Below are 26,996 nucleotides of genomic sequence, written 5' to 3' on the forward strand. Positions count from 1 at the left end.
AATTAAAAAACTGAAGGCACATATTTGTGTATCCATGTAGCAAAATTTGACACCCTTGTGTATACTCCGGGGAAATTGGGTCTTCCACAGCCGTAGCCCCAGCTAACGATTCCCATCAAGAACCACTTTCCATCACTTTTGCTTCGACATGATAGCGGTCCTCCAGAATCTCCCTAAAAAAAGACATTGTTTTCAAAAGTCAACACATTCTGCTGTTTTAGATCATTTCTGTTGATAGCATCAATTATCTACCAATGTGGATAAAAGCTGTCCCCAGGTGTCAGGGACAGGCAGGGCTCTGAAGACTATGTGGCGGAGGCATGGGGAATGACCCAGGAGAGGAGACCAGTGATTTATGGGGATTGGTGCCACTCACAAGGTGGGAGCCGGGCGGGGGGGGGGAGGTCAAGCAGTCTGAGATAGAGAAAGGTGCCCCAGATGTGGCAGAAGAGGAAAAGGCTGTTCAGCCAATAGATGGGTCAGTAGACACACTACCTTCTCCCACCCCACCCCGTCTCCCAGAACCAGGAGACGTATGAATTGGGAAGAACAGTGGCACCTTCCATGCAGGAGAAGTCTCAGGTTGCAGGAGTGCAACCTGTCAGGGGAGTATATAACATGGGTAGGCAAACTAAGGCCCCGGGGCCAGATCCGGCCCCATCGCTTTCTCAGTCTGGCCTGCGGACGGTCCAGGAATCAACATGTTTTTATATGAGTAGAATGTGTCCTTTTATTTAAAATGCATCTCTGGGTTATTTGTGGGGCATAGGAATTCATTCATCCTCCCCCCCCCAAAAAAAAATATAGTCCAGCCCCCCCATAAGGTCTGAGGGACAGAGGACCGGCCCCCTGCTGAACATTTTTTTGACCCCTGGTATATAAGATCCAGTTGAGACCAGGGTCATTAGGTTTCCTAGCACAGACCTGAACTGGAATGCAGTCAAAAGTCAATGCTAATATTTTGGGTGGTGGGGGTGAGGAATAGTAAGCAGCGGTGGTGAGCAAGTATAATTGGGGCAAGTATGTGAGAGAGCAAGGTACTTACTTTGCAGCTATCCCTTTTCCCAGACAGCATCCCAGCACACAGCATGCGGGCTGTAATAAGCCCATACGTTGAATGACACAGTGTTTGATCAACAATCTCTACCTCTGCTTTTTGCAAAACTGTCGAGGTTTCATCATCTGGAAAAGTTTAATAATTTAGGCAAGATGATAATTCTCGAGTACCTGATCTCTCACTCCAGATCCAGATAGCAATCCTTATAGCAACTATACTAAACCTGGCTCTTATCAAATCTAAGAAAACCAATAACGTCTTTATTTATACATCTTATGAATAGAAAGTAAGTTATACTGAAATGGGATTCTCTTCCAAGGAAAGGTGATGTTGGCTTCTGTCCTAGCTCTTATTGTTGTTACTGTTATTATTTATGAGTTTAGAGGGATCAAATCAGCACTTGTTGTTTCAATGATCTTTACAATAATCCTGTGAGGTAAGTAAATATTACCATCCTCATATTGCAGGTGGCCAACTGAGGCTGACAAAAAGGGCTTCCTTTTACGCTGGTGCCCTCATGATCCATCATCGCCAGTAGAACCATTACAGAAAGCATGTCAGTGACAGGGAATGTGTGGCTCTCCAGGTATTGTTGGACTACAACTCTCATCATCCCTGACCCTTGCCCATGCTGGCTGGGACTGATGGGAGTTGGAGTCCAAGGGTTATAGGCTGCTCCTCATCCCTGGCATGGATGGCACAATGCTGATGCTTCCCCTTCAGAAAGTTCTAACTTGTTTGCCAGAGTTCAGATGTTGCTTAAAATGAGCAAAAAAAGGTCGCTTTTTATCTATTTTTTGCATTTATGTCCCATTTTTCTCTCCAAGATGCTCAAGGTGGCATATATGGTTCTCGCCCCTCCTCATTCAATCCCCACAACAACCCCATGGCTGTGGCTGTAGGCAGTGGCTGGCCCCGTGAGCTTCATGACTGAGTGTGGATTTGAACCCTGGTCCCCCAGGTCCGAGTCTGGCACTCTAACTATGACACCACTCCCTTTGCTTCTGCTTTGTCACCTAATCCATTATCTGTTTCGAGAAAATATGATTATGCATTGATATTACAGATGTAAACTCTGTGCTAAACATAAAAAAGTGAAACAAAAAATCTCTCATTGCAATTCCCAGAATGTTGGCAAAAAGGAGCAGGAAGCTCACCTGTTTCTTGCTTTTGCCCCCATCCTGTTACCCAGCACTTCTCCCCAGTGTGAACTCTGTGTGTGATGGGAGGCAGGCAAATTGGCTGAATTAGCCACCTCATTGTGTCCAGCCATGGTGTGCTTAACTGGAGCAGGGCAATGTCGTAGTCATAATTCCTGCTGTTGTAGTACTCGTGCACAATAATCCTTCTCACAGTAGAGACAAATTTGGCTTTTCCTTGAGTGCGCATTCCCAAATGAGCTGTCCAGATTCTAGGATCAGATAACCTTAAGGAAAGCAGATTATCTGCATTAGTAACCAGACTTCTAGAACAAGGTATGAAAACTCTGGAGCACACACACACACACACACACACACACACACACACAACAATTGTGAACCGTTAGAGCATCATGTGTCCTTTCCTAAGCCAGAAAGAAGCTCTGGGCTTTGGTAAGGAGGTGCCAGGGGAAAATTTAGAGGACTAGACTTGTCCCCCTAGTCTACTGACCACTCACTGCTGCCCATAATGTCCCAGGAATGAACCGACAGTGGTGCCACATTGTTGTGTGAGTCAACTGACTTGGGCAAGAGCACAGCACCAAAAGATGTGTGCCTTTTGGTACCATGCACTTGTGCCCATTTTCTTCAGGGGAATATTGGAGGGTGTGCAACTGAGGAATCCAAAACAAGGGTTGTGGGACTAAGATGGAAGCGTGGAATTTTGTTCAGCCAAGGACCACACCTGTGCAAACCTCCAAGAGACATGTGCCAGGGGTAGTTGGGCCTGGAGCACAAAGTGGGCTCTGAGCAGGGATCTGCCATGGACAGATGGAAATGGGTGAATATTGGAAAAGCCAAGCACTAGGCAGCCTTGTGCACTGACCCTTCACCTATGCAAAGGGAGGCCAGGCTATTTTTCAAGCTGCATATTGGAAATCTCATAATTGCGCTGCATGGTTGACTGTTACAAATTAACAGGAGAAGAAGGAGTGCATTGTACTTCATGTCTATCCCATACATGCCACTACTTTGGAGTTATGAGAAAGGAGAAGCTATGGATGAAGGGATTTCTAATTACTCACCTGTTCCCTTGAAAACAATGGGCAGCGGAGAGAAGCCACTCCTTTGATATCACAGAGGCTCCACAGTAAGCAACTCCAGCAAAATGGAGGCTGACTTGCCACGGCCATTCACCTTCGTGGGCATCCAGCCCCCCCACAATCCGGTGGGGCATGTTGCGGTATTTAGTGCTGCCACAGCCTTTGGAAGAGGGTTAACAGTTCAACATTTCCCTTGCAGCAGCAGCCATGGCGGAATACTGATTTTCCAATAATACAGTTAACTGGATGATCTGTTAACTAATCTTTTTGAACTTGAGCACTCTAAATATAACTAGTTTATGTGCAAACTGAGGTATGCCTATTTGGAGTGCAAGGGAATACATGACAGTGGTCTTGATTCAGGTTCAAATTAAGGGTTTATTTATTCACAGGAAGGCTTCTGACTTATGTTTTTGTTTTACACAAGGCCCTTGCATGGGGGCACACAACTTTTTAAAAACTCTCCCCAAATTTCAAACACTTTGTACCATTGCCATTAGGAAAAAAGTCAGAAGTCCCCACTGTCTGTATAGCGACCAACACAATACCCTCTGGATTTGTTATGCAAACCTGTGGCTGGTGCAATGAGAGCCTAGTTAGGGATGGGAATCCATGTAGCACATCATTCATTGGCCCTTATCACATTGTAGGGGATGGGGAAGGACTGAGATAAGCAAAGTCCTGTTTCCTGCAGGAGAAGCTGCATGGCTTAGATGGGCGGAGACCCAGTGACACTTTGATTGCCTTACAGAGACCACTGGTAATTAATGCAAATGGTAGATGTCATTATCTCCAATTCTATACTGAGTTAAGATCTTAATCTATTATGAGGGATTGAGGATTTGCAGATTAATTCATGCAGCTGTTAGTTAGGCCTAGGAATTTTCTGTGGTGGATCAAGCACCATAAACTATTTACATTCAGCTGGAAGAAGAGTGCCCATAGCTTCAGTTTGCTTCCTAGGTTCAGTCCCTGGCATCTCTAAATAAAAGCATCTGGAAGCAAAGGATGTGAAAGACCTCTGCCTCAGACCCTCGAAAACCACTGGCAACTCTGACTATCATGAGATAAATGAGCAGTTTGACCTGGCATAAGGTATCTTTCAGTATCTATGGACTAAAATATGCTAATGAATACCTATCGTGTTGCACAGAGCAGTGTGCATGGGCTGGGAGAAGCATGTGCAGCTTTGAAAAATGAAGCCAATAATTCACGTGAACCGGAAAGCTGGTTTTGTTTCTGTTTTTAAATGGAGATGTGACTTCCCCATTCAGATGTGAACATCCCAGCTGAGTATTTTTTATGAGTCATGTTCCCATGCTCACACACATCAGCTTTGACTAGGATTTCTGCCCACGTTGTTATTGAAGCTACTTGTGATCCTTTTAAAATATTCTCAGAATATTACCCAACAACTGATAACTAGTTAATCTGAATCAATGAAACAATAGCTTTGAGATTCTCTGCCTTATCTCTGCTCCCAGGCTGGGGCTAGTTTGCAAGGAGAGACTCCATTGATTAGACTCTGGCTGGTGCCAACAGGATGGCACAACACTTGCCCCCCCCCCCGGCACCGGCAACCCACACTACACCCCTGTGCAAGGGACTTCCATGCATGCAATGGAGCTTCCTCCTCCTCTCCTGTCCCATCCACCCCCACCCTCAAAATCCGAAACAGATTGGAGGTGGAGTGCAGCCATTGAAGACCATTGAATGCAATGAAGTATTTGATGCACCATAATACTGTAGCACAGCTTTCTACAAACTGGTCGTCTACAGTTATTTTGGACTGTAGCTCCCATCATCACTGACCATTAGCCATGATGTAGAATGATGGGATCTGTAGTCCTACAGCATCTGGAGGATGCCAGATTAAGAAGGGCTGTCCTAGTAAGCATTTTTTAAGGATTGCAGCCTTGATCAGACTTACTGCAATTGTTTTCGTCACTTCGATCGAGGCAGTCTACAATCCCGTCACATCTTGCATTCTGCTTCCTGAAGCAAATATTATTGCTGCACTTAAATGTATTGTTGGTACACGGAATGCCTGAAAAAGAACCAGTGACAAAATACATGCTTCAGCAGTTTCAGTTTTATTCATTTTTTCATCCAAGAAATGAAAATGTTTCAGCACTGGCTCAGACATTGAAACTTTGGAACTGTAGTTTGTTAAGTGTGTTGAGCGTTGTTATGAGACCCCAATGCCCCTTACCGAGCTACAATTCTCGAAAATGTTTAATGGTCAATCCCTATTCTGCCTGAGCACACCTGCCTGAGCAAACTTCCAAGAGACATGTGCCAGGGATGGTTGGGCCTGGAGCACAAAGTGGGAACTCTGAGAATTGTAGCTCTGTGAGAGGAATTGTCACAGATGCCAAACAGATGCCTATCAGAATCTCACTAGTAGGGCATTATTGATGCTCAATAGCCTTCTCCCCACTTGTGTTCCCCAGAAACTGGTATGCTGAGGCCTATTGCCTTCAGCTGTGGAGGTAGAACATAACCCTCAAGGCTAGTAGACTTTGATAGTCTTATCATTCATAAATTTGCCCAACCCTTTTTTTAAAGCCATCCATGCCAGTGGCCATTACTTCATTTTGTGGTAGTGAATTCTTGATTTTAATTGTGCTCTGTGAATAAGTACTTCTTTTCATCTGCCCCGAATTTTCCGACATTCAGTTTCACAAAAGGCTCACATCCAGGCGAGGTGCTACCAGCTCACTTTTGACACCAGTACTTGGTGTGTCTTTTTAAGCCAGAGGCAAAGGGTTGTATCCAATGGTTGCATGAACGGAAAGCAGTCCGTTCAATAGATCTTTCTCCTCTCCTGATTAGAAAAAATCAGAGCTAAAAATAATGGTCTTGAATTAGTATCAAGCCCAAAGTATTGTGGATCACTCTAATAACTAGAATGAGCAATTTGTGCAGTGAAACTGTTGCACTTAACAACTTTTATGGGGTGGGACTCACTTTCAGTGCAATGTCGTTCGTCTTGACCATCTTCACAGTCATTTATTCCATCACAGAAAAGGGAATGGTGCTGTGTTAGGAAGCTGGTGTTACAGTTTTGCTTGGGAACACCTAAAATGAGAAGAAATGCAGCAAGTCATTAAGAAAGGTAACTTTAAAGAGTGCTCATAATATTTCAGGGCTCATCTGCTACGGATACTTAACCACAAAAGAGCTCATCGCTTTCATCAAAGCAGTCATTGATCCCATCACAGCGCCGAGTTTGTTGAACACATAAACCTGTGTGGCATTCGAAAGTTCCAAGTGGACAAGCTGAAGGCAAGAGGGAAAACAGTTAGGACCTCTAGCTTTCAAAGTAATTTTGGCTCTTACACTTATACTGTGCTGAAGCCTGCTCTCAACTATCTCAAAAGTTTTCTTTTCCTGCCATATTCTCAGGGCACTTGAGAATTTCTGTGGAATGCTTGTAGGTGTGGTGGCTTTGAGCCGACCTTAGCATTGTGAGGTGTCCAAGTGTGGTATGTGTGCATGTCTCTTTCCAGTAAACATTTGCCCAGTAACTCTGCTGCAGCATTCCTGGCTGCCTGAACTTCACGATCTTTAAAATTTCTTGGAAGGAAATACTTCATGATGTCTTCCCCTGGGCTTTAACCAAAGCATGGGGACCTGGGAAGGCCACGGAGTGCAGACCTCTGATGAGATGATCTGTTGAGTGATTGGGCACCTCCAAAGTAAGGTAAGAGCAACACAAATTCTGCACTGCAGCCATTAATATTTCATTAAATATTTCACTATCTGATATTTTTCAAATGCAATGCCTTTTCTTATAATGATGGGAAATTGTAAAAAAGAAGAAGAAAAGTTGGAAAAATTAATGGCATAACACCAGTTAATGACACAGTTGGGTCTCCCAAAATGAAATGTGCTTCATAGGTGCTTTTTCATCACTCTTATTTATTACAAAGGGGGCGGGAATGCTACTTGGAAGGTACTGCCTTTTAATAAAACTCAATTAAATATTATTTTGTGAGTTACTCATAAACCTGAGATAAAATTTAAAACTACCAATTTATCAGGAAAAGAAGATACTGGTCAAAGCTGAGATGTATAGTCTAAGAAAGATAGCATACAAGGACTCATCTCAATCTCAATCTCATGCCATGCTCTACTAGGAAGAGTTAACTCAATAGCTGAGTTGCCAAATCATTTATAGGTGTAATCTATTTCAGCTTTCCCTAATCTGGCGATCTGCATATATTTTGGACTACAACTTCCATCAACCCCAGTCAGGTCAACTCTGTAGATTGGAGGTAAATGGAGTTGTGGTCCAAAACATCTGGAAGACACCAGGTTTGGGAAGTCTGATCTATCTGTTACAATTTCATATTTCAGCATATTTAGCAAGTCATGTTGCTTAGCCTGCATTAGCAAGTCATGCTTTTTTAAAAAAATAATAGGAGCAGCTGCCATCTTATACACATGTTCATAAAACCATGTCACATCAAGCTTATATAGCTGAAATGTGGATTATAACTGCTGGACAGAAAGTAGAAAACAGAAAGAAAGAAAAAACCTTCACACACAAAAACTCAGCATTATCCTGCATGCCAAAGATGGCTTCCAGTATTTTTTTAGTAAAGAAGCATTCAGGTGGTGTTCCAAAAGCTATAAAGGAAAGTTAAAATCAGTCTTACGTTGGCTGATATTGTAGCTTCCATATTCTACAAGCAGTGGCTGCTCTGAAATTTTGGAACTACATTGAAACTCAACGTTAACTGCAAAGCTTGCAACTCGGAATATTGTTTGATGATCAATGTAATAACCGCAATACCTGTGGGATGAATGTATGTTAACTTGTGGGGCATGGAACATCTTTCATCACTAAAAGACAAGAACAGTCGTAGTTGTAGTATATTTGAATTCCTCAACGTTTTTAATAACTGCATTCTAAAATCATCACCTGGTACAAAAGAGTAAGAGTAGGGTTCAACTCCTGCTAGCACAACTGGGCTTTCCCCATCCTCTCCTCCCTCTATGTGCACCCCAATGACTTCCCCCAAATCCATTCTGGAGGGTCAAGAGAACTGCCAGAACAGCACATAGAGGAAGGAGAGGAGAGGCTGTTCTGTCAATGTAGCAAAAATGCTTGTGCTGATTGAGTACTACATTGAATTTCACCCAAAGGAAATTTGTACACGTGGAAATAATTGTTCTGCCCATTGCCTTTCCACTGGTGTATCTGATAGCCCCTTTCAGTGAACATTGTGGCAATGACACAACTAAAATTGGCATCTGGTGAGTATTGTTTGGGCCATTGTCTGTGAAACATAACCCTTCCATCCTAATCAATCTATTTGTTCAGACGACTCCATTTTTTACAAAGTGGTTCATAGGTTGTTGCCTTCTCTGTAAAGCTTTCTTATGTGATCTCAGTATTTTAATATGAGGTTGTATGTTTGTTGTATGCTTAGGGCAGGGGTGCCGACTTATAAAAAATATTGGGGGGGCCCATACCGGGGTCCATACTGGCAGCAGGATGGCAGTGGTGCTTTTGCATGCAAGAACCGGCCTGCCCTCCCCAGGCTTCGCGCCGGGAGGCGGCCACCCCCTCCTACCAACGTCACCTTAGCCGAACCCAGAAAAAAAGCCCTGCTCCGGCGGCGGGAACTCCCGTCCCCTCCATTCTCCCCTCACCCCGGTCCCTCGCCGGCGACGAATACGCCGTTCCTCGGCCCCGCGGCTCCATTCCTTTCTAAAGTCCCGCCGCTGGGGGTCTTCCTCTGACTGACCGACCTGCCCGCCCCTTCTCAGGAGCTCTCGGTCACTTTGGGAGGCGCACGCCGGAGTCCCCTGCGCGGTTTTTGGCAAGGTGCCTAATAATTTTCTTAAATTATTGGGGGGGTGGAGCCCCCCAAACAAATTTTTGAGGGGGCTCGGGCCCCCTCAGGCCCCATGGAGTCGGCACCTATGGCTTAGGGTAGGGAATTTGCTCAGTGACAGTGACAGATGTGCTTTGCATTCAAAAGGTTACAGGTTAAATTGTCTCCACAGTTAAGCCGGGCAGTAGATAATGAAAAACATCTCTCTCCATGCACCCGGCCTGGAAAGTTGCAATCACTCAGAGTAGACAGTACTGGGCCAATGGACAAATAACATCATTAGGTATGTTTCCTATGTTCACAAGTTTCTGAGGTCAAATAATTTAGGGTGCTGCTATACATTTCTATGCAGACACACACCAGCATGTTTTCTATTTGCCCCTATAAATATCTGGGCTTAATGCCAACTGGAATGGAGAATGATATCCTTCCAGCTTTTGCCTCTGCCCAACTCATCAGCGGCATGAGGCCCTCAGAATGTTACCCACAAAGGAATGTGGCCATTGGGCCAGTAGCAGGCAGTGCGGCAGGGCGTCATCATTTATGTTACCTTATGGCAGTAGAGTAGCTACAACTTACTGGAAGCCAAGAGAGAGCAGGAGGGGCAAGGTGTTGGGGAGGCCCAAGCTGAGCAAAAACATCAGCTAAGTCAATACGGAGCTCCTGCTGGTGTATTTGCTCAGCACCAACCTCTCCACCATTTAATTCTCCCACTCTCCCTCCCAGTAAGCAGCAGCGACTCCACTGCTGGGAGGTCAGGTAAGCACTGTTGTCTCACTGCACCATCAGCCACTGCCTTGGGCTCGAAAGCCTTCCCCATTCTACAATTGACACAAGCCAGACAGGATACCTCGTATCCAAATAATGCTGAAGAATGAACAGGAAGCAAATGAGAACAGTTTGTATCTTGCCGTGCACATTAAAATAAAGACCATCAGGATGATGTGATGATCACATGACTACTTGCTATGACAACTTCCTCAATCTGCTGCCTACCTCCTCAAGAATATATAGTCTATATTCATATACTTACATGTGTTCGTTAATTTTCCACCATCCATGCTCACAGCCTTTAATGCTTTTTTCACTGATAGTATAATTATGAAATTTCAGCGCTATGCCAAGATTTTTTAGGGGAGTCTGTTTTAAGGAAATAAGGGATACATTTTTAAAAATATTTTTAACAACTGTGGACAATTCAGCTTGATATTACTCCTCCTCCTCCTACTATAAGATACATGCAAGGGTTTCACTTGTCCCAGAGCTCATCAAGATTCATTCAGATACCAGTAACAACATAAAGATGGAAACACATCTGATGAGAGCCACATTCTTCGGTAGGTTAAATGTGTGCTAACGTTTGCTACCTTGAGAAAAATCACCCGGCTATTACTGTAGCATGCTTTGGGTGGAGGCTCTGACAAACTAGGCACCAAATGTCTACTAAGGAATTTTCTCCCTCAATATGTATGATTGGCTCCCAACTTGGATGGCTTTAAAATAAAGATAAACAAGTTCATGGGGAATAATGTTCTACCTCCACCAGGGGCACTGTCTCCTGAGGGCTGAGCCCTTTTGGGCCCCGAAATATTTGGGGGGAGGGGACCGAGCCCTCCAAAAGGCCTCCCAATGAGGCCGAGCACAGAGCTGAGCAGGATGCAGCCTCAATGCTCTGACTCCTCCTTCTCCTCCTCCTCCTCCTGTGGACGGGAAGGACTTTGGAAGCAGCTCCAGGCTGGTGGTGACAGCAGGAGCAGGAGCAGGAGAAGCCATGGCCATTGAAGCTGTGCTGCTAATGCGCTGCTGCCGTGCTAGGCTTCACTTCCTCTGATGTCATGACATCACACGTACAATAAACACACAAGATGTAACCGGCTGTACGTTTGAAAAAATAAGATATACTATTCGATGTATTGAATTGTAGATTTCAACAGAAGTAGCTCATAAAGTTCAACGAAAATGTAGAAGACCCAGTGGATCAGTTCGTTCTCTAATCAATTTATGCCTTGTTTAGCCTTGTTTTGCCATCCTGGGCTTCATCAGTAGTACAAACTCATATATGATATCACTACTACTATGCTATAAGATCCACTGTCCTGGCTAATATTCTGGAAATCCTTGTCTTAGACTCTGTGAAAGGATTCTGTGGAACTGTATACACTTGGTTGGCCACTGTGAGAACAGGATGCTGGACTGGATGGGTCATTATCCTGATCCAGCAGGAGCCTGCTTATGATTAATAATAATAATAATAATAATAATATTTATACCCTGCCCATCTGCCTGGGTTTCCCTAGACACTCTGGGCAGCTTCCAACAAAAGATTAAAAATACATTGAATAAACATCAGTCATTAAAAACTTCCCTAAACAGGGCTGCCTTCAGAAGCCTTCTAAACGTCAGAATAATTGTTTATTTCTTTGACGACATCTGATGGAAGGGCGTTCCACAGGGTGGGCGCCACTACCGAGAAGGCCCTCTGCCTGGTTCCCTGTAACTTCATACTCCCCACTGAGTAGCCACATCAAGGTCTGATACAGCTGTGAATAAGGGCTTCCAGATCTGAACATTGACACCCAGGTTTAAGCACTAACATGCTGCTGGTTCAAAACTGACCACAGGGTCCATATCATTAGAGGTCCTTTGTATGAAGTCTGGGAAAAAAATAAGAAACTGCTGGAATGGAGAACACCCTGGTGGCTATCCCCAACAGATATCTTATCAATTAAAAAAACAAATATGGAAGAGCGAAAATTGACATATGAAGATCTACTAGTAAGATCCCAAGACAGCTGGAAACTAAGACCATATGAAGAATTAAAGGACAAGTTGACGGGCTGGATACAGTATCATCAAATTAATGCAAAATGGACAGAAGATAAAAAAACAGGAATGAATGAAAAGAAGTCGAAATTTCAGATTGAAGTAATTGAAAGTAAATCGAAGATATTATCTAAGATGTACAATATACTACTGGAATGGGAAACTAAAGATGAAGAGATCAAAGAAGTTATGGTCAAATGGGCGATAGATCTGGGGCATAATATAGAATACGAAAAATGGTCAAAATTGTGGAGTGAGGGATTAAAATTTACGGCAAGCGCTGCAATTAGGGAAAATTTGGAAAAGATGATTTACAGATGGTACCTAACACCAGAAAAACTGAGTAGAATGTACAAAACTGCAGACAAGGCTTGCTGGAAATGTAAAACAAAAGAAGGCAATTTTATACATATGTGGTGGACATGTGAGGAAATCAAAAAATTTTGGGACCAGATATATAATGAGTTAAAAAAGATATTTAGATACACATTCCCCAAAAACCCAGAGGCCTTTTTACTAGGGATGGTCGGGAAAGAAATTCAGGAGAAAGATAAAACTCTATTTCAATATTCAACAGCAGCGGCCAGGATGCTAATCGCTCAAAATTGGAAAAGCACAAATCTCCCAACGGTGAGGGATTGGCAATTAAAACTATACGACTTTATTGAATTGGCAAGATTGACACAAAGAATTAGAAATCACAAAAATACAAAGCTAAAAGAGGATTGGAACAAATTTATGGTTTATTTTGAAGGTAATTTTAAAAACTTACCAAATACAGCAGGTCTGTTTTAAAACTCCCGATGTGCAAACTAAAAATAATATACCAGCGGTAAAAATGAAACTATTGAAAGTAAATACCCGAAATCAGTAGGGAAGGAAGTCATTGTTTTTACGTTCTTTGTTGTAGTTTTTTGTCTCCCCTCTTTTTTACCTTATTTGATTTTTTTTTCCTTTTCTCACTTCTTTTTTTTTCCTTTTTTCTTTTTAGTATGAATGTATTTGTTTTTTCTTGTTGTGTGTATAAAAGGAATTCAATAAAAAGAATTTTTTTAAAAAAAAAAAACAAAACTGACCACAGGGTCCTCATCACAGCAGTAGCCCTTTTTGTTTTCCCTGTGCCAGGCTACAGGGAGCAACAGCACTTGCCGCAGCTCAGATGCCAGCTCCTCAGAGCCTTGGGAAAGAGGTCAGACTGGCAGTGGCCAAGAGGAAGTGCAGCTTTCCATCGCCTCACAAGGGAACCTTTCATCTCCCACTACAGCTACTTGACCCACAAAGAGAGAGATCGAGATCCAAGCTTTGTGCTGAGATCAAAGGGCTCAGAATCTTGCAAAGAGAGACTGACAGACAGAGAGCCCTGTTTCCAACTGACACGAAACACACCAAAGGGCAGTTGCGAAACACCTGCACAATGGGGTTTCAAAATTACCTGGAAACTCCATGTGCAGATGCATTTTGGAGGGTAGTAACTTGGGTAATAAGGACTCATGATTCTCCCTTCAAACCGAGGACTTCCCAATGCCAGTATAGCTTTGCCGCATTCTGAGAAAAGAAAGATGCATTTCCATATTATTGCACAATCTGGAAACCAAGAATCAGCCAAAAGAAGAAGTCATTACTTCCAGTATGGCTTTCTTCTTTTTAAGTAATGCTTTGTTTGTTTTAGGATTTCTGTCCTGCCTTTTTTATGTATGTTTCAGGGCGGTGAACAATGAAAACAAGGCAAAACATAGTAAACAGCAGACACAAAACAAGGTGCATAAAAATTAACCAGGGCAAGCAATATCAGCTTTTTCATCACATGGAGGACTACTTGAGGACATGATGGAGACGTAGGTCTTTTTTGCTACCGTCGTCGCTTCACTTCATGGTGCATGTGGTTGTGCTTCCTAACCACTGTGTGGTTGGTTTCACACCAGAAGTTGCACCACTTCTGCTCTGGCCATCATCCGCCTGCTTCATTGCTTGTAGTTCTAGGGGAAACCAAGGAACACAGCAAGCTTTGCAGTGTCAGATGGGGCACTCTGTGGATTTAGTGTTAATTGTCTTCCCCATTTCAGTATTCCACAGTAAAGTTAGGTCCTCAAAAGAATAACCAGATATGGCTACTGGAAAATCCCCCAGATCAGATTCTGTAAGTCTCTGAGACCATCTGAAACGGTCCTCCACCCCTATGGGGGCATACTGATGCTGCAAGCCCAAACTTTACTAGGGATCTAACCATGACAAAAAGATAAATTCCATCCCTCCAACATCTACTCCAGCACTTGCCCTAAAGTGAAGACTAAGTTTAGTGCACTTTTGTGTTGTTCTGCCCCCTGATTGTCATGGAGGCTATGAAGTCCCAAGCTGAACTAAAGATAGCAGCCTTGGCATGAATATTGAAGTCATGCAGAACTATAATCATGGAGACCACCTCCAACAGCTTGGTTAAGATGGTCATTGGGCAACTGGGTGGGTAGTTAACCAACAGCACCCCCAGTCTGTCCCACTGACCCAACAACTATCCCTATTGTCCCTATTGGAAAAGATGTGACAGATAAATAAAAAAGGGTGAAATGGACCACAAGGATCCATAATGGGGAAGCATGTCAACAAGAAAAATATATACCTGGTTCCAGTGACATAATGACCTTTGTTATTTTGAAATGCCCCTAATTGTTTGGGAAGGGCCATCACTCAGAGTCCCTGCTTCACATGCAGAAGATCCCAGATTCAGTTTGTGGTAGGGCTAGGAAGGTCCCCTGTCTGAAACCCTGGAGAGCTACTGTCAGTCAGTGAAGACAATACTGAACTAGATGAATCAGAGGTTTGACTTCATTCAAGGCAGCCTCCTATATTCCTTTGTTACGGTGAAACTAACAACAATCTCATGTCATATGTGTATTTGACAACTACTCCATCTGCTGGCATAATGGAGTAAAAGGGATACTGGTTATTTCTATAATGAAAATGCAACTGATGTTTCACATTGGGTTGGGGCAGCAAGGCATTTTCCATGCTGCAGAGCTGCACTGCATGATCTGAGACCCCAGAATCCCTTGCAGGGTCACAGAAGATGCTGAGGTGCAGTTCTTAGATTACATGCTGTTTCAATGGCACCTGAATAAACTGCCCTTCCATGCAATTACTTGGATTACCTATACAGCTGGGTCAGCCCTGGAGACTGAAGACATTGAGAAGCAAGCAAACAAACAACTGGTTGTAAAAAGAGCTGAAGTTAGGCAGGTCATGGGAAAGATGAAAGAGAGAAATGTTATAAAGGTGACAGAAAACATAAATTCAGACAGGTATGTCTCACATATCTGATATAGGATGTGTACTGTTTTTGATGGTAGGGGGAAAAACTTAACTAATGATGAGTCTACAGCTGGAGTTTCCACATTTAACAAATGAGAACACTTACTTTCTTGTGGGATGACCTCAAAGTACCCATGAAATTCCTTCACTTTCTTCACTTGCGTGGACTTCAGAGTAACCAGCATCAAATTATTTGTAGAAACGAAAGACAGGAATGAATTGGTTGGTTCACAAATTCTGAAAATGAATTGATTTTTCTTCATGTGTAGAAAGTATGGGAATTACAATGCATCATTAGCCTTGTTACTAGAATTGGCCCTTTGGCTAGCCAATAGTTTAAGGAAGCCACAGTAACTGGGATGGTAAACTCATGTTAGACTTTGATACTGTTGTCACAGCAGATGCTATAGGGGTGTTCAAAGCCCCGTCTGCTTCAATCAGTTAATACAATTCAATAACATGGACAAGATGTTTGCCAATCGCATGCCTTTGGGACCCCTGCCCCAATCTATCCTGCCCTTCCTTCCAAATGACTCCCAGATTATAGCAACACACCCTTTTGTGGGTCTTCCCATAAAGTTTGGTCTGCAATCTGCTGTTAGGAGCAACATACTGCTAGCAAGCAATACCTTGCTAAGGAATCTACAGTGGCTGCCAATGGACAAGTTTAATATACACGTTTTTGTTTTGTTTTTTAAAAAATGAACTTCTTTTCTGCTTGCAGAAACCAAATAAATTGTACTGAAAAGGCATACCTACCGATACAGTATCTTACTTTTGATTGGCATCAGGGAGTCATAAATGGTCAACGAATCAGTGATGCAATTGTCTGCTTCAATCTGAATGGATGCTACGGAGAGGCGGATTAAGTAGCCGACCAATGCAATCAGTTTGAAATAGCAGATCATCCTTCCAGATGCTGTTGAAATGTCCAATGGAAAGTGCTGGTGCAGCCGGTCTGCATGCAGATCATATATGCAACTTGAACCTACAGTAAATGTTGATTAGTATCATGGAGATTACAATGCTTGGTAAAAGACAATGCTTAAGCTTTACGGAAAGGCAAGATAATATTTTTCACATGTCACTGATAAAATATCAGTTGATCCTACTGACATTTATAACCAGATTTGCCCATTTAATTTTGGATTCAACCCCCCAAAAAATGTATTTCTGTACAGTGGTTCCTTGGTTCTCGAACTCAATCCATTCTGGAAGTCTGTTCGACTTCCAAAATGTTCAAAAACCAAGGCACGGCTTCTGATTGGCCCCAGAAACAATGCCGACAGCCGAAACAGACATTCGCTTCCAAAAAATGTTCACAAAACCAGGTTTGCGGCATTCAGGAGCCGATTTGTTCGTTAACTAGGCCGTTCGGGAACAAAGGTACCACTGTATTTTTTTAAAAAAAATTAACTAGATTTAAATGCCGCTCAATCTAAGCAGTTTGCAAAAAAAAAAAATACATCATATAAATTAAAAATGCCCATAAAAGCAGATGTTAAAACCAAGTTAATGTGATTTCAGAGAGATATCACCAGACATTGGTGGCAGTGGTTGCAGGGCAGGTGAGGTGTCCAAACAGACTCCCCCTATGGGAATTCAGTCACCTGAGGCAATGGCTTCACCCCACCTAATGCTGCTGCAGCCACTTAAAGATGGACTTTTGAAAAGTGACAGGAAAAACTGCTGAAAAGTGTGAGATAATAATTGCTTGATGTGACATCATATAACCTTCCCACAAAAACCGCCCAAGACATTTTGCTGCCTGAGGCAAAGGATAAGATACTCCTTATTTCCCCGTTCCAAAAAGCTAACCAGGTTGACAGCTGCCTCTTACTTCAATAGTCAGGAGATGCATTGGAGGGGAAGACACCAAAGGAGTTCTTTCTTTCTCTCTCCCTCTCTCTCTCCCTCTCTCTCTCTCTCTCTCTGTGTGTGTGTGTGTGTGTGTGTGTGTGTGTGAGAGAGAGAGAGAGAGAGAGAGAGAGAGTATTAGATAGGGCCAGACCAAGAAATTTTGTCACCTGAGGATCCTGCCACCCAAAGCAGTTGCTTCACCTTGCCTCACATGTGGGCCTGCAGTGCACAAACCAGAACGAGCACTCAGTAAAGAGCTGGCATTCCCACAAAGTTGTGCAAACAATCAGAATGAATATTCAGTAAACAGGTCATCTGGAAACAACGAGACAGGAGGAGAGGGAAAGACAGAAAGAGAGATGTGTGGTGCGAATGTATGTGTGGGGGAGTGGGTGAGCAGAGGAATAAAAGCCATTTTCAGACTGAAAGAAGCAGACCTAGAAGAAGCAGTTGCTAGCAGGAATGGCCAAATCTATCGATTTCAGTTTCTCATTTTTCCAGTCTTAAGTTTAATTCTCCATATTTCTGCATCAATTTAATTTTTTTTAAAAAAACACCTCTCATTAAAATGTGGCAGCATTTTAGTGCAGATGTCTCCCTTTTTGCAAACAATTGTCCTGATATAATGCATATTATATATATTCATGAATATATGCATTTTTATCTATACTTCCGGTTAATAAACACATTTCTGTACACATTATTTGCTGGAAGAACCACATGAAAAATGGGTAATATGAATTTTGAATAATAACTGTGCTTATGTTTGCATAATGGTTTGAAGGTGAATTCCCCCCTCATCTCTAGCTGTGAAATCAGGAGCATCTTGGGGTCTTGGGAGATCTGATGTGAGGGCTGCACTTCTGCTGTCTGGTATCAGTGTACACACTGATTGTCCCTACTGATTCTATACTTCTATAGTTGCAAACAAAATATTTTTGAAATATCACAAACCCTTCCTCTAAAGAAGCCCAAACCATGGTAGTGTCTCCTTCTGAAACTCATTATCTCCCAGGGAAACAGGAAGCATTTCCCAATACTGATTTCCCTTTCAGGTTGTTGTAAGAATGACATCTTTGAACACTCAAAAGCATGATCTAAATGCTAAATTACCCAACAGATCCCATGTTTAGCCCTGTATAAAGCTTACATTGTAGAAGGTGATACAGATACAGGCAGGATTCAATTTTCACCACATAAATACGTTTCCCATTTTGAAATGTGTTAAATGGGAAAATGTGTTTTAAAAAACCTCAGTCATGTACCTGTTCCTGTTGTTGAAGAGTAATCTGATCGAAGCCCAACTGCATGGGAGGAGAAAATACAAATGACTCTGCGCATATTTAAACAAACAGACCAGCAGGCAACATATGAATGTAATACAGTATGATCACAACATATATGCATTTAACATGTGTGATTTCAACATGAAGTGGCTGAAGTCTGGCCAGTAGTAATCACACAAATGACATGCAGAGAAGGCAGAGAGCTTAAATGTTCTTTCTGTGCAGGGTTTTCTCAGTGCAGAAAGAATCATAGAAGCATAGTTGGAAGGGATCAGAATGATCATTGAGTCCAAATCCCTGCAACGCAGGAATCTTTCACCCAATGTGAGGCTTCAATCCACAAGCCTGAGGTTTAGAGTCCCATGCTCTACTGATGAACATTTAAGCTCTCAGACTTACTGTGCTCTGGGATGCACTTGTGATATCTTGCTAGAGCTTGAACAGTCCCATGAGATATTGTGAGAGCATCCCAGAGCCTGGTAAAAGCTCTCTGCCTTGCTTGGGGGATAGGAAAGGCAGACATGGTATACAATTCTGGAAAGGTAAGGGTGCTCACATTGGGTAGTTCCAAAGGGCTGGTTGAAGTATACACTTTTTTGCATATAAGCGCCATCTCCGGAATATAACCACCACACAATATGAAACTGCACTGTGCTGCATTGCAGTGTTAATTGGGAACTTGAGAATAGGGACCTATTGATATGACAATAATTCGTGTGAATTTGTGAAGCCACCACGAAAGGATGTTTTCCAGGATATTATTCAGACGAAAATGCATTGCAATGAACTTACAAGGAGAGGGATATGGGATCCTGTCAGCTGGTTTCACTCTGGAACTCTACATAGGGTTGGCCGAAAACATTTCTTATTGCTTAAAGCACCCACCCACCCCCACACCGCAAGGTAAGATAATAGTCCCAAGGCCAACCACCTGAGCTTGAAAATCCCAGGAGCGTCTCTCACTTCTCCCTGGTGGTAAAAAAAATACATTAATTCTCCAGTCTGATGAGTGGAGGATTCCAGCCTGTGGGGTTCAGGGTGCTTCTTCACAAGCTCCTTCCCCTTAGCAGAGCCACTTGCAGAGCAGCATCCTGCAGATGGGAACCCCCATGCTCTTGGAGGTGGAGATACAGCATCTCCTTCCCCAGTGCTTCTCCTGGCCATATGTTTAATGAGGGTATTTTAATTTATTTGGGGCTGAATCCAGGGCAGGGCAGGTTTCCCTGGTTTGGATTGATCCTGGAGGCCCAAATTAGGCCAGGCAGGGGCGCTGTGCACAACCCTATCAAAAACTAGCTGTCTGAAGTAGACACCTCACTCTACTTAATGTAGGGCTAGCTCTACATTAAGGTATCAAAGCAGACACGTGAGCACATTCCTATATGAATGGATTGAATTCTATAAGAAAGTCATTAGGAGGGAGGACGTTCCAATGACAAATGGCATCAACTGATGATAAACACAAAGGGATATAAATCCAATTATCACCATCACCCTGTTGAGAAAAATTGGATTAGTACCATTAGGCCCAGTTCAGATCTTCGCATAGCAAGTCTCCTTTTCCAGTTCCATAAGGTGATTATTTCAGAGGCAAAAGTTATGGATTCTAGTTTTTTTCAGTACAGCAAGCTATTAATTGTGTCAGAAGGTTCACTTTCTTCAGAGGAAAAATAGCAACTGCCAAGGGATACCAACCGCTAAGCACAATGGAGTCCATATCGACAGCAAGGCCTTGAAGACTCCCTACTGAGGTTCGATTGATGATGCTTGTCTGAATTGAGTCCTTTAAAATAGCAGCTACACAATCTTCACAAAACACTTGGCCTTTAGCCTGTGGCACCACAAACACAATCCAGAAATGGACAAGAAGACCCCCATTGTTGTTGTTACTGAAATCAAATGAAAAAGGAAATTACATCACGGTGTTTCTGAGACTCGGGTGCTTGAAAATCTATAGCTTTTCTTATCATTGTTGTTGTTGCTGTTGTTTTTTTTAATGTACCAACATTTTAAAATGTAAGATACTTTATGGGACATGGGAGTGCTTTCTGTGTTTGGATTTGGTCACATATGATGAGGCTTTTGGTTTGCAACAAGAGACAGTACACGGATAGTAAATGCTGCAACACGACATTATTTCACGCTAAGACCCCCAGCCACAAATGAAATGGAAAATATGTCCCACCTGACATCTGAGACAATGGATTGCTTATAGAATTTGGAGAAAGCAGATTTGGTATATACCAAGTTCATCTGAAAGAGAAGATGCACAGAATGGTTGGGCAATCCCACACAGACTAAATTAAAATTAATCTTGCTGAGGGCACTTCCAGATCACTGGTTTATTGAGTATTCATCCTGATTTCTTTGCAGGGTAATTAGACAATGTTGGCTGTTTTTTGAGCATTTATTCTGATTTCTTTGTGGGGAGGTTAGACAATGCTGTGTCAAGGAGGTGTTACCCCCACAGTTTCTGGTACATTCCCCCATTCCTTTTCTTATCACAAAAGAGTTGATCTTTAGGCGAAGGAAATAGGTCATGCAAGACCTTCAAATCAACTTTAATTGTGCAACTTGAATTTGTCTGTATGTGATTGAATCCTGTCCCAAAATAGCGAAAGTCTGGAAGCACCCTGGGAGTTGCCTGATAGGCAGTACAGCAGATTCAGCAGCCCTGTTTGTTTATAACAAGGATATCATTCTCAGCTTTGAAGGAGGGAGTACTGGAGATTTATGGAACCTTTATGATAAGTTATTTAAGTTGTTGACTGCATTATTCATATTAATGCCAATATAGACTTCTAAGCAAGATTACACACAAAAAATCCCACCCAGTTATGCAAACATTTAAATATATGCATCCATATTTAAACTATGCAATAAATCAATCTCATTAAAAATTAAAATATGCACATCTATATAATATGCAGTAAAACAATTCAATCAAGAAAGCACCATGATTACAGTAAATCAGAAGACTCAGATCGAGAGATTGAGGGAATGCCTATGTAAACAGGTGCATCTTCAATGTAAAGCATACGGAATCCTTGGGAAGTGGTGCTTCCCTGGGAATCATGTTTTTCTTCCAGCTCTTGGCTGGTATTCCAGTGCACAGTGAATAATCAGTAAATAACAGAGACAGTGAGTTAAGAGAAAGGGGAAATACAATGAACAGTGCTGGAAGTTTGGTAAGTTAGTTTTGAGCCATCCAGCCCACCAAGACCCATTTATTTTGGGGATGTGGCTGTACAAGTTGCATGGGACCTACTGGATAGTGACTGTGCAGCATAACTCATGCACACAGACACATCTTGTATTTTAAGCATATTCATTAAAGACTGAGACTCGTGCCTTTGCTCTCCTTTGCACCATTTCAAGCACTCATTATTGGAGAGAATGTACCAAATTCCAACAACTATTGAACCCCCGCCCATCAGCAGTGACCTTCCACTTCCCTCTTTCTATTGAATTTAGTTCTTTGAAAGCTGCGTACTCCTTCAAGAAGCCACATTAGGGCTGCAGCTCAGTGGTTGGGCATCTGCTTTGCATTCAGAAGGTCCAAAGTTCAATCCTTGGCATCTCCAGGGAGGGTTTGCAGAGACTCCTGCCTGAAATCCTGGACAGCTGCCACTAATCTGTGTAGACAATACTGAGTTGGGTGGACCAATGGTCTGACTCAGTATAAGGGGGATTCATTATCTGCATATGTGTGTTGGTCTACCACACCTGGAGTACTGTGTCCAGTTCAGAGTACCACAATTTAAGAAGGCTATTGACAATCCTTGACATGCACAGAGGAGGGTGACCAAGACAATCAAGGGTTTGGAAACCAAGCCTTATGAGGAACGGTTGAGGGAGCTGGGTGCGTTTAGCCTGGCTAAGAGACTGAGAGGAGAGAGGATAGCCATCTTCAAATATCTAAAGGACTGTCACATGGAGGATGGAAGAAGCTTGTTATCTCCTGCTCTGGAGATGAAGACCCAAACCAATGGATTCACGTTACAAGAAAGGAGATTATGACTCAACATGAGGAAGATCTTTCTAGTGGTAAGATCTGTTTGACAGTGGAATGGACTCACTTGAAACTTTTTAGAGTCTCCTTCCTTGGAGGTATTAAAGCAGAGGTTGGAGGGCCATCTGTCCTGGATTCTTTAGTTGAGATTCCTGCATAGCAAGGGGTTGGATTGGTGACCCTCGGGGTCCACTCTACACTTCTATTATTCTCTCTCTCTCTGTGTGTGTGTGTGTGTGTGTGTGTTTTCCCTGGGAAGACTACATGACATTGTGGCATTGTAGTGATGGCCATCAACTTGGCTATAAAAGAGGATTAGACAAATCCATGGAGGATAAGGCAAACAGTGTCTACAAGCCATGATGACTATGTTCTACCTCCACGGCCAGAGACAGTATTACTCTGAATACCAGTTGCTAAGAAACGCCAGCCAGGAGAGTTCTGTTGCAGGCCACTGTGAGAACAGGATGCTGGACTAGGTGAGCCTTCATCCTGGTCCAGCAGTAATCTTTCTATGGTACTGCAAATACGACACGGAGAGAAAATTCCAGAATGTGTTATCTCCCTTTATTGACACACTACAAAAGACAAGGCTTGCTGGGTCCACACAACCAGCTGATTATTGCATATGCTTTGGAGATAATGTGGAACACAAGGGTTGCTATTTTTTCCTTACCACTTGCTGCACATTCTGTGCAACAGAGAGAAACTCCCTGGATTCCTTCTGCCGATACTCTGGGAGAAACTCAATGTTGGCAACACGAAATAATCCAACAAAATACAGTGCATCTTTGTTTTCTGCCTGAACTGTAAAACAAAAAGGTGAGTGTTATTTTTATTTTTCCTTTTTCATTATGGTAATAAAAAGAGCACAACAAAGCATCAAAACAATACATTTTTAAAAGTTTAAAATAGTAACATATCCTAATAGCTTATAATAATAATAATGTCAAGGTTGCCAGGAATAGTATATTTCAGCCATCAAACATTTGGATGAACAGGAATGTTTTTCAGACTTTCCTTAATGTTAATAATAAGGGAGACAGATACACCTCACCAGGGAAGGCATCTCACAGATAGAGAACTGCTACCAAGAAGGCTCTGATATAGGTCAACACCAACCAGGTAGCACACAATGATAGTCTGTGCAATCTTGCACACAGTCCTGCAATCTGAATGGTAGATCAGTAATCAGTCATGTGCGTCGCCTTATTTTTGGACAAAGTACTACTTTAAAAATATTAAAGCAGCATATATCTATTCATGTGTGTGTCAATCCTTACATATAATGAAGACTCGTTTTAAAAACAAGTAAACTGCTTTGGGAAAAGTATATTGTCAAGGTCACAGACACTAGCCAATAGACCCCCACATGATAACCAGGTTTTCCTTAATATGTTGGAATTTCACTACATAATAATATATTAGCATTTTGCCCTTTAAAAAGTTTTTTACTATAGAGCCAGAAAAATAATGCAATAGCTCAGTCATAATCATGAAGTAAAACAAGGAAGAAATGCATTTACAGAAAATCACATAAAGTACACACACAAACTTGGGTTTGGGTTGGTTATGGTGGAGGACAATTCATTAAGAAGAAGAATAGCTAATGGAGACCTTCCTCTCACTTTTGAGCTGTGGGTGCACACCCTATAGAAACAAATTCTCATCCAGACTACTCTCCTATACAGTGGTACCTCGGGTTACATACGCTTCATGTTACATACGCTTCAGGTTACAGACTCCGCTAACCCAGAAATATTACCTCGGGTTAAGAAATTTGCTTCAGGATGAGAACAGAAATTGTGCAGCGGCGGCATGGCGGCAGCAGGAGACCCCATTAGCTAAAGTGGTGCTTCAGGTTAAGAACAGTTTCAGGTTAAGAACGGACCTCCAGAACAAATTAAGTACTTAACCCGAGGTACCACTGTATCTAGTTAAATGTTGGGCTCTGAGGAACAGGTTTTCCAAAATGCTGCTAGGATTCTCTTTTAACTGACATTCCAACATACAAATCTTCTGAAGGAGAAAAACAGCCTCCATTGTAAATAGAAAAACTTTTTCTAGAGCCAATAAAAAGCAACATAATAGAAAATGATTTTCTAGAGCACTGTTTATACCTCTATGGGTGTTCTTTAAATGTAAATATGGGGAAAGGCCTCATAAAGCATTGCCTACAATGGAGATACAGAAACTCACCAATAAAGAGCCACAATAACGTCCAAGTTATAACACCTACAATGAAGAGGACCACTGTAAATAGGATGATTTTATTTTGAAAATTCCAGAGAGACTTGTTTCTTTTGGCTTTCCTCTTTGATTTTGCTGACCTATTGAGTTTCCTTGCAATTCTTTCCCACTTTTCTTCTGAATCTGCCATTTGTACTGATACATTTGATACCTTAATCAAAGAGGGGGGAAAGAATCACATAGATAAATGTCCAGTATCTCTCAGCTCAGCATTTCCCAAAGGCAGACATATTCATTCCACACTTGAATGGCATGCCGTCAGTGTAGTCCTGAGTGACTCTTCAGTGCTCTATTGCTTCATCAAAATGCCACAGCAGTTGTGATATCCCACACAATCCCGGTATGCTTACACAAATGTAAATCTCAATGAGTCTTACTTTTCAGTAGTAGATAGGTAGCCGTGTTGGTCTGCCATAGTCAAAATAAAAAAATTCCTTCTAGTAGCACCTTAAAGACCAACTAAGTTAGTTCTTGGTATGAGCTTTCGTGTGCATGCACACTTCACGAAAGCTCATACCAAGAACTAACTTAGTTGGTCTTTAAGGTGCTACTGGAAGGAATTTTTTTATTCTTACTTTTCAGTTAGGACCACCATACACTCCTAAAACTGTTTCTCATGGTCTGTTTATTATTGTACTACTGTGTCCTTGGTGCACTATATAAAATAACATACCAGCAGCAAAGAATTTCAACACAATCAGCAGAGATGACAATCTGGAATCTGGTGAAGTGATAGGCTTGAAGCACCCCACACATGCAGCTACTTACAATTTGTAAATACTACTACTACTACTAATAATAATAATAATTTTATAAATCCATGCAAATGATGCCACATCTGCTTCCCCCTCCCTTTACTTTGCTGGCTACAGCACAAAACGTTTCTCTCCAGCCCAAGCAGGTGAGGTGGAGTCAGTACATAGCAGCCACCAGACATCAACTGTCATTACTGCTCAATTTTCCAGCTATCAGTAGCCATCAAATAAGCACCTTTTGCTATTGAAACACTCAGTTCAAAAAGGGCCATCTCCCATATCCAAAGTGTCCTGTGCTTCTTTGTGAAGAAGGGCAGGATATAAATCAAATCCTATTAAGAGGGCTTCACATTTTTCCTGGTCAACCCTTTCTCCCTTTAAATATTTCACAGGGACTATAAACTCTTTTGAACTTGCTTTTCCTTCCATCATACTATTTGGTCAGACACCAACAGCAGAACAGTGCATTTTCAGCAAGGTTACTTCATCCAGAGTAGCAAATTTCATAGCTGACTGCTACAATTTAAGTATCTCAAATTATTCCTTTAATCGGTTAAAGAACAATGTGTCTCCCTGCCCCCTCGCTTGTGCCACCTCTGATTATGCATTGTAGAATTCATTCCCATTAATAAAGCAATTTAAGTATCACAGAACACTGAATTATTTAAGTGCTCCTCTTCCTTTTAACCACCTGTCAGCAGTCCAGGATAACAGTTACTATGCCAACTAGCTGAATGCGAACTATATTTAGATATGCTGTATAATTAATTGATTTGTTTTTCAAAAATTGCACCCAGGAATGAAATAAGTTTTAACAGAACTTCACTCCGCCTCCTGATCTCCTGCCATCAGCTCTCAAGGGCTGATCTTGTGCCCTATCAATTGCATGTAAATAAATGCACATCATATTTCACCAAAAAAACCAGTTAAAATTAGCTACAGCATTGATAGCACCAGTTAATTCTCAGGTATTGCTTTCATAATTCATGGGCTCAGCAAGTATATGATAAACAGAACACATTGTTATTTCAACCAGGCACAACATTGCAGTGCATTTAAAGTTTACTTACTTACACTTAATTCATCTTCAGGATTAGCAGGTCTGTCACTGCCTTGTTCTTCCATTGTAGGAGGCTGATTCTTTGCAAACAAGCAAGCAAACAAATAAACAGAACTTGCACACTGAGAGCTGCAGGTATCTACTGCCAAGGACTGTTAGAAACTATGCTTGAAGAAGAACTGGTAACACCGTCAAAGCAGACTTTCCTGGGGTGGCATCAATTTACATCGAAGAATTTCCATTGGTAATTTCATCTGCCCTTTTCTGCTGCCGCTGTGAACATTTCAAAAGAAACAAAACATTATCAAGCAGCACTGGACTCCAAATTTGGCTGCTCAAATTATCTTCCTACTACTATATTACATTAAAAATATTGTATTTGTATATTATGTGTACTTTAACATTGTTAGCAGCAAGGCTTAGACACCTTTCAATGGCAGCACCACTCAGTGTGCCTGCTGGTTTAGGTAGGGATAAGTAATTAAAAGTAATTAGAACA

The 26,996-nt window shown here is 42.1% G+C and overlaps 1 protein-coding gene across 1 annotated transcript; it reads right to left on the reverse strand.

Annotated features, from left to right (window-relative positions):
* On the reverse strand, positions 1-26,681 carry TMPRSS7 (transmembrane serine protease 7). The gene is made up of 18 exons (XM_083500134.1): positions 26,512-26,681; positions 24,632-24,833; positions 23,109-23,239; positions 20,606-20,673; positions 20,116-20,309; positions 18,400-18,438; positions 16,034-16,262; positions 15,381-15,511; positions 13,404-13,516; positions 10,182-10,288; positions 7,964-8,100; positions 6,474-6,581; positions 6,270-6,380; positions 5,230-5,346; positions 3,282-3,459; positions 2,215-2,483; positions 1,046-1,182; positions 1-173 (listed from the first exon to the last, which is right to left on the reverse strand). The coding sequence occupies exons 1-18, from the start codon at positions 26,560-26,562 to the stop codon at positions 3-5; spliced, it is 2,493 nt and encodes an 830-aa protein (XP_083356260.1). The 5' UTR covers positions 26,563-26,681; the 3' UTR covers positions 1-2.
* Between the last annotated feature and the right edge of the window lie 315 nt (positions 26,682-26,996).

Source organism: Podarcis liolepis, assembly GCF_965112155.1.
Source record: "Podarcis liolepis genome assembly, chromosome: 4".
NCBI lineage: Eukaryota > Metazoa > Chordata > Lepidosauria > Squamata > Lacertidae > Podarcis > Podarcis liolepis.

Coding starts and splice junctions, on each gene's coding strand:
- TMPRSS7 (XM_083500134.1), bottom strand. CDS start 26,562: ATGGAAGAACAAGGCAGTGACAGACCTGCTAATCCTGAAGATGAATTA. Junction 20,310..20,605: donor TCCATTGTCTCAGATGTCAG/GTGGGACATATT, acceptor ATTTGATTTCAG/TAACAACAACAATGGGGGTC. Junction 2,484..3,281: donor CATTGTTTTCAAGGGAACAG/GTGAGTAATTAG, acceptor GCTTTCCTTAAG/GTTATCTGATCCTAGAATCT.